This window comes from Amblyomma americanum, chromosome 2 (genome assembly GCF_052857255.1).
Source record: "Amblyomma americanum isolate KBUSLIRL-KWMA chromosome 2, ASM5285725v1, whole genome shotgun sequence".
Classification (NCBI taxonomy): Eukaryota; Metazoa; Arthropoda; class Arachnida; order Ixodida; family Ixodidae; genus Amblyomma; species Amblyomma americanum.
In genome coordinates this window covers 31,378,610-31,389,870 of record NC_135498.1, presented here as the reverse complement: position 1 = coordinate 31,389,870, position 11,261 = coordinate 31,378,610, and the positions used below count along the sequence as shown (strand labels likewise).

The window sequence follows — 11,261 nt, the reverse complement described above, 5'->3', positions numbered from 1 at the left end:
TTTACATAAAAACGTTAACTGTCGGCACAGAAAACAAACAAAACTTGCACAGCATGCCAACATAAAGTGAACAAGAGAGAAGGCCGCTTCAAGCTGCTTGCCAACGCTTCGACAAGAGCTTGTCATCGTCTGGGCGAAGACAAGAAGATGAAGACAAGTCCTGTTGCCGAAACGTTGGCAAGCACCCTGAGGCTCTGTGCTACCTAGTTAACTGTTTGTTGTCAACAAACCGATCTACCTGGCCACTCTCTGACTTACACAGCATTCACAAGGAAAACATTTTCAGCCATAATGCTCAAATATTACTGAGAACAAAAATATAAAACTTACCACACGAAAATCAAAGGAAATACCTTAAATGGGCTGCTATATTTTGTAAACCGTAAAGACTTGTACGCACTTCAGACAAAGTATTCATGCAACATTTCCCATCCACAAATGCAACTGTATGCCTAAGGCAGACGAAGAAGCCCAGTATTCAAGCGTCATCTAGGAAACCCTACGGAACACTGTGCATAAAAAGTAAAACCGAATACTCGGGGAACATGCTTTCAACTGCACGCACGCTTTTCATGTGAAAGATGCCTTTTGAGGAGCCGCCACAGTGTCTCAGTGGTTATGGTGCTAGGCTGTAGACTCGAAAGAAGCGGGTTCTATACCAGCCATGGCGGTCGAATTTCGGTGGCTGCGAAGCAATACAGGCCCGGATATTGCATCATGTCAGTCCACGTTAAAGAACCATAGTTGGTAGAAATTATTCGGAGCCTTCCAATGTGGCGTCTCTCATAGCCTGAGTCACTTCGGAGCATGAAACGTCATAAAATCAAGCATAATTTGAGGTTTAGCGCTAACAACCCTCGGCCTCGTTTTATAAGCGTTGCCAAAATGAGGCATCAGAGGTATTAGAGACTTAGGTATCATGCTGGTCAGCAGACATACTTTAGCCCATTGTGAACTTCCCCCTGTCATACACGTGAACTTGCTAGTTTCGGACCTTCCCCACTACACTCCAATCGCGCAATGCATAAATAACCTAAATCACTAGCATATTTCTGTCATTTTGAAAGATTCATCAGCGTTAGGAAGAATAAACTGGCGGTACCGTTTGGGCGTAAACGACAACAGCTGTATAGAAAAAACTCTTCTGAGCGTAACAAATTTGCTATCAGTGAATGAAACTGCTCTATTTAACGTGCATGTTTCTAAGCTTCTTCCAGCTTAGTTTTCTTCCTTCTGCACTTGAAAAATTCGTCCTTAGTGCCGTGTGCAAGCCGTGCAATCATTGGGGGTTGCGATTTTCTGGGGATGTACAGCAAGCGTTAACTTGGAAGCTCCCCGTGGAACGTACGTGGAAGGTTTTAGTTGGCGTAGGCATTCATTGGCTGCCAAGCCAAAAAAAAAAATCACGATTACCTCAGAAATGCAAATTGATTATATAAATTTCACAAGCTTCGCTAATTTCCAATACAGCGCGCTTCCTGGAGCCGTGGCGCTAAATTCGGGAACATATCTCCACGCTCGTGGCACAGGCGGCAGCAAACCTCGCACAGCAGCTAATGCGGTTAGCAGCTGCCTCGCTCGTTTCGCAGGCAATTCGCTAAATTATAGGGCAGCGAGGCCTCCTACCGAAGTCTGTTCACGTGTGATACGAGAGTCTCGGAGTATTCATCGCTCGCCTGGCGCCTTGGTAATGAAGCCCTATTGTGCTCCGGCTATGCCAAAGGTGCATGGATACCCATAGTTGCACAGAGACTGGCACGTGGGTCGCTAGTTATCACTTTCTGTAGAGGAGAGTCATGCACGCAACTGAAGAGGGCGTAGTAAATACGCTAGGCTCTCCAACTGTGCGAGCCATATTCAATACCCAGTCACCACGTAGATTCGGCGCCCCGTGTTCTGCTTTGATTAGCTTACTATTGTCGCTAAGTTCCCGAAAACGTAAGCACGGCGCATGCTGTAATTCAAGAACCATGGCTTTAAACGTACGATTGCATCTTCGAGCGTTTCCAAAAAGTCGCAGATGTGCTCCAAATTGAGAAAATTTCGTTTTGTTAAAAGTGGTTTTCTTTTCTCCCCTTTCGAACTAATGCTTACGGTGAAGAGTCTGTCGTGCCGTTTTAGGAAGACGCTTGTAAATAAGGCAGTATGTAACAAAACAGTGTTGCCTAGTCAATTTAGGACGAAACCATTACTAGTTTTTGTTCATAATTCTGCGAGAGTGAACATTTTCCGTGAATTCTTACGACAGAATGCTTTAGATTCACAACCAGGAACAAGATAAAACCCTCTTGATTGTACTGCCTCTATGAAGCACAGAAAGTAATGATATAATTCTACAAAAGAAAAAAAATTCTTCGTTGCCGAAAAGTCACAATGCTCAGAATTAGATGTGTGTTCCGGCTGTGCAAACACAGAAAATAACAGGCTAAAAAACATTTGTATACTCATAACTATAAATCGTTGAAATATACGATTCTGAAATAAGGTTTACTTCTGGCAATGGGTTACGAAAATACCAAGCGTTCTTAGGTCCTTCAGGAAACCTGAAACAGTTGTGTACCCAAACTACTTAATTGTTTGGCTATGAAGCACCAAAGAGCTACAATATTTGCCCTTCCTTCATGTCATAACGTTATATTTGAGCGTAATATGAGAACTCTTCATGACATTACAATAACCTTTACAAAGTACCGTTAGCGACAGTTCCTCGGCTGTGAAGATCGCATTATTATATTATACTGTACAGCATGTTTTGTGATGGCGTCAAGTGCATCATACGCCGTTTGCGCATCAGGTGAACTGATATCATCTGCGGGGTACCGAACACTGCTCATAAAAGCATGTATAGCGAATTAAAGCCAATTCCTTCTCCTGCCCCTCACCAGTGGCCGCTGTTTTCTAGCTGCTGTGCTGCTGCACGCTACGACATGTTCGGGCGCATACTATAATTGTGATTGCGTTTTCTACAATATCAGAAAATTTTAAAACATCTCCTACATGCTGCTTATGCTGCTTATTCTGTATTACTTATTCTCGCAAAGGTATATACATAAGAAGTTAATGAACACTGTGGACTACTCTATGCAAATATTGTTCTGAATATGAACTGAATGTCTGGCTCTTTTTGGGTACGCCAACGTTTGTCTGGGAGCTAAAAACGCGTTTTATGGCGGAGAAATTTCACTTTAACAACCTCCTCGCCCCTTGAATCAAACCCGTGACGTCGAAACCGAGAAAGCCTGGTTGCAGGTGTCTGTTTTAAAGTGAGCGACGGTGTAGCATAACATCAGAGACACGCCCAGAAAATATGGACGCATGCAGTTTATCGTTTAGAAATTGGTCTCTGATCACTATGTTTATATTTATTTCTTAGTGCTTTTCTCCTTTAAAAAAAGCTACTGAATGATGAAGAATTTTTATGGCGCAAGGGCAACTCTGGCCAAAGAGCGCCATGGCACAAGGTTTTTCTTCTCAAAGACCCATTTCTCAATAATTTAACTGTAAAGAAGCCGAGCACCAGGCCAGGAGAAACCTTGTACTCATTGTATCACCGGTGAGTGCCCGGTGGCACTGGGGATCGAACCCCGCGCCTCCTGCATGCCAAGTAATTTATAAAAGCTCAGTTTTCCATAAAAGCGCTCTCTTTGTCCTTTGAACGCCGTAGTCTATCGGTGCAGGCCGACTTTAATTTGTCCTCGGTGTCTCTTTAAGACTCAGTCGGACTTACTGATTGCTTCTATCAAAGAAGTGTCAGGAATATATCAGATTTGGAGTGTGTGACGTCTTTTCGAAAAATAAAACAATAAACAAGTACTTCTACTTCCATCGCTGCATTTTTGACCTCTACGTTTAACTTCAATATGTCCATCCTCCATGCGTCCGTAAAAGCATACTAAGAAAGAGGTACCACAGATGCACTTTCATGTTGAGGCGATTTTCAGCGTCAGCTGCATCGCGGCTTCGCAAGCGCGTATCTCGGGTTCTTCACGCCGTTGCCATATGGTTAAAATCATAAGCTCGAATGTCTTCCAATCCATTTCCTCCCTGTCTCCTACCTTTGCCGCATAGCCATCCCAAGCAGCAACCCGAAACCTTGACGTCGCAATTGCTTACGTTCACGATAACGTTCTCGACTACGTTCTCGTTCTTCTTCGCGTGGACGCAGCAACTTTTTTCGAGCCATGTCTCAGGGTGCTCATGTGACACTCACGTAGGTAACCGCTAGCGTAAATAGATTATGTGTATTATGTGTAAATATATTATGTTTTACTTCGTAACCTAGTGATGAGAGGTTGTGGTCAGTATCTAGTCATCATGCGAACTGCGTCTATCATGTGAGCTGTCACGTTAATGGTTCCACGTGCGTTCATGGCAATACCCTTCTCCAGCAAGTTTCGCCGCTGAAGCTTTCTAGCAGTTCCCCCCATCTTGCCGACGGAGAACAACTGGCATCCTCTCCGGGCACCTGGCCATTTGCAGCTAACACTGAAAAACAGGAAAAAAAGAAAACTACATGGTACGCTGTGGTGCGGCAGTGCCTCTGAAGTCATTCTTCACCTCATAACCTTGAGTAGCCGACACGTGGCGGCATGTTAGCGAATAGTGAACCGACAGCGCGATATGTGCACTCCTTGTAAATAACAGCTGAAACTAAAAGTGCAATTGTGGAGCACCATCGATAACTTTTCAGTGTTCTTCCAAAGTAGAGCTTGAAAATTGGAGTTGCAGCTTTTAGTTTTAGGCTTTCCTTCTGAGGTTTAGCTCGCCACCGGTAATACAAACTAACTCAGACAGGGAAAAAAAAGCTTACTTTCAGTGAAATTTTACCTTTCGGCGGGCATGTTTACGTGCCTACCGTCAAAAGCATTCGCACCAACAGAGTTATAGCTTATAGTGCCCATAATTGCTTCCAAATTCATCGGCGCAAATTTTGATTTTCTCTAGCAAGTGATTAGAAGTTGCGCCGAATACTTCATATTGCACTTATGCTTCGTGCTGGCATTAAGCCTTCTGACCCCTTGTATTGAAATATCATGGACATTGTTTCTTGTGTTCATGTACATTATCAATCATGTTTTTATTCTCCAAACATAACAAATAAACATAATCTGGAGGTAAACAAGGACACAGTAGGTGAATAGATAACGCAACTATAAAAAGAACAATAAGTCTGATTTTTACGCTGAGTAGAGCTGCCTCGTAAACTTAGCATGCAGGTGCTGTGCAGCAAATGTTTCGTTGGGAAAATCATGGTCGACTGCACGAGCTTCCCTTATTTCATTTTGCACAAAAATAAAAAACGCCTTTCTCTAATGATATCGAAGAAGTTGACACATTCCAGTATTTCTATCACAGCAAGCGTAAAGTTTGAGCCTTTTCTTTCAATAAAGAATTCATGAAAGTTCGGGCTGTCTTGTCGTCACTCTTTGAAACAGAATTCGCGCTGGTTGCGATTTTGCCCCGCGGCGGTTAAGCCCGGCGACGGGGCTCCATCCTAAACATCCGCGCCTGCACCCCCCCCCCCCCTCTTCTGTCTGGTCTCCGACCGGGAGAAAGCAGTTGTTTGGCCGATGACCTCTTGTACGCGGAATTCCGTCTGGGGCTCCGGCGAGGCCAGCCAGGGGCTCGGCGCGGGACGTTTCGGCGCGATAGTTTACGTTCGTCGCAGCCTCTGATTCGTCGGTCCCGGGCCCCGGGCTGTCCGGGGACTGTGAGAGAGGGAGATGGGGACGCTGCGGGGGGGACTGTAGAATGCGGCGGAGGGTAGTCGGGGTGGAGATTTTGGATGTGGCGGTGTGCTGGCTAACCGCGCGTGTGTGTGAAGTGTCAGCCGAGAGGTGGTCGGCTCGTCGCGAAGTGTCTGGCCAGCGAGTAGCGACTCCGGGGACCCGGCAGCGACAGCCCGACGCCATCTCGGACCGGACCTCAACCACCCGAACAGCTAAGCCCCGCCACTCCCGCCTTTACGAACTCTATCCTTAATTCTGTCCTTAAAAAGTGCTTTGTATACTTGTATTTCTTCTCATCTGTCATCTTAGACTTTGTGTGCAGAATCTAAAACTTGTTCTGTCTGTTCAGTTCCCATGTTTTGTTGTAATTGATGACATGATAAGTGTTGTTCCGCTTTGCTAATTAAATTCTCTCACCCTTATTACCGACTCCTGTGTCGTGTCTCCGGTCAGCCGCTGGTCAGGCGTGGACCTATCGCTGGTTAGCCACTCGGTCCTGCTTAAGGTCTGGCACCTGAGTGGAGGTGTTCGTCTCTCCTCCCCTGGAATTGGTATCAGAGAGTGTGGAGCCCATTGTATGCGTGCTCCCACTCCGTGACAAACTGGCGTCCGCGACAGGACCCTGTGCTAACCCTGACTGGCGCTGACCGCGAGACAGCGATACAGACGTATACGTTTTTTTTTTGACTGCTGGTGTGAACACGATGGCGGAAACAGAACGCTTAGTCGCACTAGGTAAGGAGTTGGGTCTGGAGGGAGCAGAGCTGCGCGAGTTCCTGAGGGAAGAGAGAGCGGCGGAACGCGAGCGCCGCAGGCTGGAAGACGAGCGAGAGAAAGAGCGTGATGCGCGGGAGAAAGAGCGAGATGCGCGGGAGAAGGAGCGCTCTGATCGAAAACTCCAGGAAATTGATAAGGAGATGGCACTCCTTCAGTTAAGGGCGAATTCCAACATTAGTGGCAGTTCGGTCAGCGAACCGAGCTCGTCGACGATGCCAACCCGAGCGCTTGGAGTTCGTCCACACAAGCTGATGGCCCCATTTAACGAAAAGGGTGATGACCTGGACGCGTATCTGACGCGGTTTGAGCGGGTGGCGGCAGCCCAACAGTGGCCACGGGAGCAGTGGGCCACTGCGCTTAGCACTTGCCTCACAGGAGAAGCATTGAATGTGTTTGGCCGAATGCCGGCTCCTGACTCGAATGACTACGATAAAGTGAAGCTTGCGCTGCTCCTCAGATTTCGGTTGACAGAAGAGGGATTCCGCCAGAAGTTTCGGAACGAAACGCCCAACGACCACGAGACTCCCTCGCAGTTCGTGTCTCGACTGGGGAACTACTGGGGAAGATGGATAGAACTGTCGAAAACAGACAAGACATACGAGGGGGTGAAAGGGCTAATTTTAGCCGAGCAATTGTTGGAAAACTGTGCGCCTGCAATGGTGACGTTTATAAGAGAAAAGCGGAGCACGGACCTGAAGGAATTGGTTCAACGAGCAGATGAATATGTGATGGCACGAGGGACCATCAACTTTGGCCGAAGAGGCTCCAAGACGGATAGCCTGGTCGCTGGCGAGATGACCGAACAGCCGCGTGGCCCGGGGACGCGTTCACGGTGCTACATCTGCTCGCGACCAGGGCACATTGCGGCACAGTGCAGGGCGAACCGTGGCCCTCCAGTGCAAAAGAATCGGACACCATCTACCTCCGGGAACGTGTCTACATGTATTGAGGATGGCTATTTAGAATTGAAGGGTGGACAACGTGTCCCGGTCGTCAGCATGACTGCGTTGTCAGGGGCGCCTGACTTGCCGGTCGTAGAGGGCTTGATCAGTGGAAGGAAGGGTCGAGTGCTCAGGGATACAGGTTGTAACATGGTGATCGTCAACCGCAGCTTCGTGAAGGACGAAGAAATGACCGGGGACTACCGGATCGTGTACTTGGTAGACCGCTCTGCTAAGTTCTTGCCTGAGGCCCGCATTCATATCGACACCCCATACTACCGAGGGGAAGTTACAGCGGGGTGCATGGAGGAGCCCCTCTTCGACCTTGTCCTCGGAAACATTGAAGGGGTACGACGTCCAGGAGCACCAGATACTGAGTGGAAACCGCAGACTTCGGAAGAGACAGAAGCTCCTCCAAAGGAGCACCATGATTCATGCGACAAGTGCCCCGACCAGGTTACCATGCCCACGGCGGCGGTCACGACCCGCCAGCAAGCGGCCCGACAATCCCAAGAGGGATTCCGTAAGCTACGGGCGCCTGCTACTCTCCCTGATGTCAGCCCTGACCAGATGAGGCAAGACCAACGGGAGGACAGTAGCCTCCTAGTTTGCTTCGAGGCAGACAAGCAGAGAAAGAGGACGAGGTGCAAGGGAGGCAGTTCGTTCACATTCGGTCTCCGGGATGGCCTGCTGTACCGAGAGTACGTTCCCGGCACCGGAGCGAAGACGACACAGCTCGTGGTGCCCCAGAAGCATCGCGAGAAGGTTCTCCAGTTGGCACATGGGGGGCTGATGGCAGGGCATCTCGGCAGAAAAAAGACAACAGACCGCATTCTCGCGGACTTCTTTTGGCCGGGCTTACAGGGAGATGTGAGCAGGTTTGTCGCATCGTGCGACATATGCCAGAAAACCGTGGCGCGAGGCGCAGTGCGGAAGGTTCCCTTGGAGCGGGTGCCTCTCGTTGACACCCCCTTCAGCAAAGTCGCTGTGGATATAGTGGGACCCCTCAAGCCTACCACACGCCGAGGCAACCGCTATATTCTGACGTTGATAGATTACGCCACCCGATTTCCAGAGGCAGTAGCCCTGCCAAGTATCGAGACAGAGAGGGTCGCCGAGGCACTTCTGCATATATTTGCACGGGTAGGAGTACCGGAAGAGATGCTCAGTGATCGAGGATCAAACTTTACTTCCGAACTTATGGCTGAGGTGGGGCGCCTTTTATCTCTGCGGCTGAAAACGACGACTCCCTACCACCCCATGGCGAATGGTCTGGTGGAGAAAATGAATGGCACCTTGAAGAAGATGTTGCGTCGAATGTGCGCTGAACAGCCCAAGGACTGGGATAGATTCATCGAACCTCTTCTTTTCGCTTACCGGGAGGTAGCCCAGGCGAGCACGGGTTTCTCACCATTTGAGCTCCTTTACGGACGCAATGTGCGGGGACCGCTTGCCATCTTACGAGAACTGTGGACGGGCAGTAGGATTGAGGAAGAGGTGAAGACAGCTTACGAGTATGTCATTGACCTTAAAGAAAGATTGGAGACGACGTGCCAAATTGCTCACGAAGCACTGACCCAAGCAGGAGAGCGGTACAAGGCATACTATGACAATCGAGCCCGGCCACGACAGCTGCAAGAGGGGGACCAAGTGCTTCTTTTATTGCCCACTGAGCATAACAAACTCACCATGAGATGGAAGGGACCCTATCCAGTCGTGGGAAGAAAAGGCGAAGTGGATTACGTTGTTGACGTCGAGGGCACTACGAGAATGTTTCATATCAACATGTTAAAGAAATATAATGCCCGCGAGACGCGACCAGAACTCCCGGTGCAGACTGTTGCTACAGTAGCAGCGGACGAGGCGTGCACCGAGCTGATATGGCCACTGGATGAGCAGGTGGGCCCCCAAGACATCGCCATAGCGGGCCAACTGACACCGCAACAGGTGAAGGAACTGCGGGGACTGGCGTTAACCTATCAGGACGTTTTCACGGAACAACCAGGCTTCACGACATGGGCTGAGTGCTCTTTACCTACGACGACGAATAAGCCCATCTATGTGAAGCAATATCCACTACCTCAGGCAGTCCAGCAAGCAGTCGAGAAAGAGGTGTCCAGCATGCTTCAGATGGGAGTGATCGAGAAGTCACGCTCCCCGCACAACGCCCCGGTCGTTTTGGTTAAGAAACCGGACGGTTGCTACCGGTTTTGCGTGGATTTCCGGAAACTCAATGATGTGCTGGTAACAGATGCGGAACCTATTCCTCGCGCGGACTGCCTAATCGCCGAAGTTGGGGCAAGAAGGTACTTCTCTAAAATGGATCTTGCAAAGGGATATTGGCAAGTGCCTCTGGAGGAAGAGTCAAAAGAAAAGACCGCCTTTTCAACTCCCAGCGGACATTACCAGTTCAAAAACATGCCATTCGGCATAAAAACGGCACCGGCAGTATTCGCAAAGCTAATGAGGAGAGTGCTCGAAGGAATTGACAACGTCTACCACTATTATGACAATGTTTTGGTAGCGACAGAAAGCTGGCAGGACCACATGACAGCACTCAGCCTCGCTCTCGCACGGATACGGGCAGCCGGACTGACGATCCATCCAAAGAAGTGTCACTTGGGTTTTGAGGAACTCTCTTTCCTCGGGCACACCATTGGAAGGGGCAGCCTAGGCCCAATGAAGGCCATTTTGGGCAAGATCCGCGATTCTCCGAGACCGAAGACCAAGCGCCAAGTTCGGGCATTCTTGGGACTGTCGGGTTACTACCGGGAGTTCATACCAAACTACTCCAGTGTTGCGGCTCCCCTGACGGACCTGACTAAGAAGCTGATGCCCAACACCGTTAAGTGGGGGGACCGGGAGCAACACGCCTTCACAGAACTGAAGCGGCTGCTCTCTGAGCCACCCATCCTACAGGTGGCTGATTTCAAAAAAGATTTCGTCCTTCGCACAGACGCCTCCGACCAGGGTCTTGGGGCGGTGCTCCTCCAGGGAAAAGAGGGGGTGCTGCACCCCGTCGCCTACGCAAGTAGGAAGCTACTACAAAGAGAGCGAGCCTACTCAGCAGTCGAGAAGGAAGGCCTCGCAATCGTTTGGGCCATCAAACGATTTAATTTTTTTTTGTATGGGCGAAAGTTCACCCTACAGACCGATCACCAACCACTCAAATACATCCGCGAGGCGCAGTTTATGAACTCGCGACTGCTCCGTTGGGCCCTCCTACTCCAGGAGTATGATTTCACGGTCGAAAACATACGTGGGAAAGACAATGTCGGGGCTGATTACCTCAGCCGGGTTTGGGAGCCCGTCGCCCGACGAGTTGATGATCTCTAGAGATCAAGAATTTTTCGCTTGAATTTGTGTAACGAGTTCGTTCTTCAGCGTGTGTCTATTAAATGCTTGTGCACGCCTGTATTCCGCAGTAATATGTCAGTGGGTTTTGCCTGTATTTCGCAGTATTATCTGGATGTGTCTGTGCTATGTATTCAGTACAATATGCATGCCGCACACAGCGAAGCGCGCGCGACTTCTGTTTTTGATATGGTAATGTTATCAGGGATAACATTCTTGACGCGGGGGTGGTGAAACAGAATTCGCGCTGGTTGCGATTTTGCCCCGCGGCGGTTAAGCCCGGCGACGGGGCTCCATCCTAAACATCCGCGCCTGCACCCCCCCCCCCCCCTCTTCTGTCTGGTCTCCGACCGGGAGAAAGCAGTTGTTTGGCCGATGACCTCTTGTACGCGGAATTCCGTCTGGGGCTCCGGCGAGGCCAGCCAGGGGCTCGGCGCGGGACGTTTCGGCGCGATAGTTT

General features: G+C 49.5%; 1 protein-coding gene across 1 annotated transcript; it reads left to right on the top strand.

Moving 5' to 3' along the window:
* Positions 1-6,433: 6,433 nt before the first annotated feature.
* Positions 6,434-10,783, top strand: LOC144119604 (uncharacterized). Its single transcript, XM_077652179.1, has one exon. It carries the CDS (start codon positions 6,434-6,436, stop codon positions 10,781-10,783), a length of 4,350 nt encoding a protein of 1,449 aa, XP_077508305.1.
* The last annotated feature ends 478 nt before the right edge of the window (positions 10,784-11,261 follow it).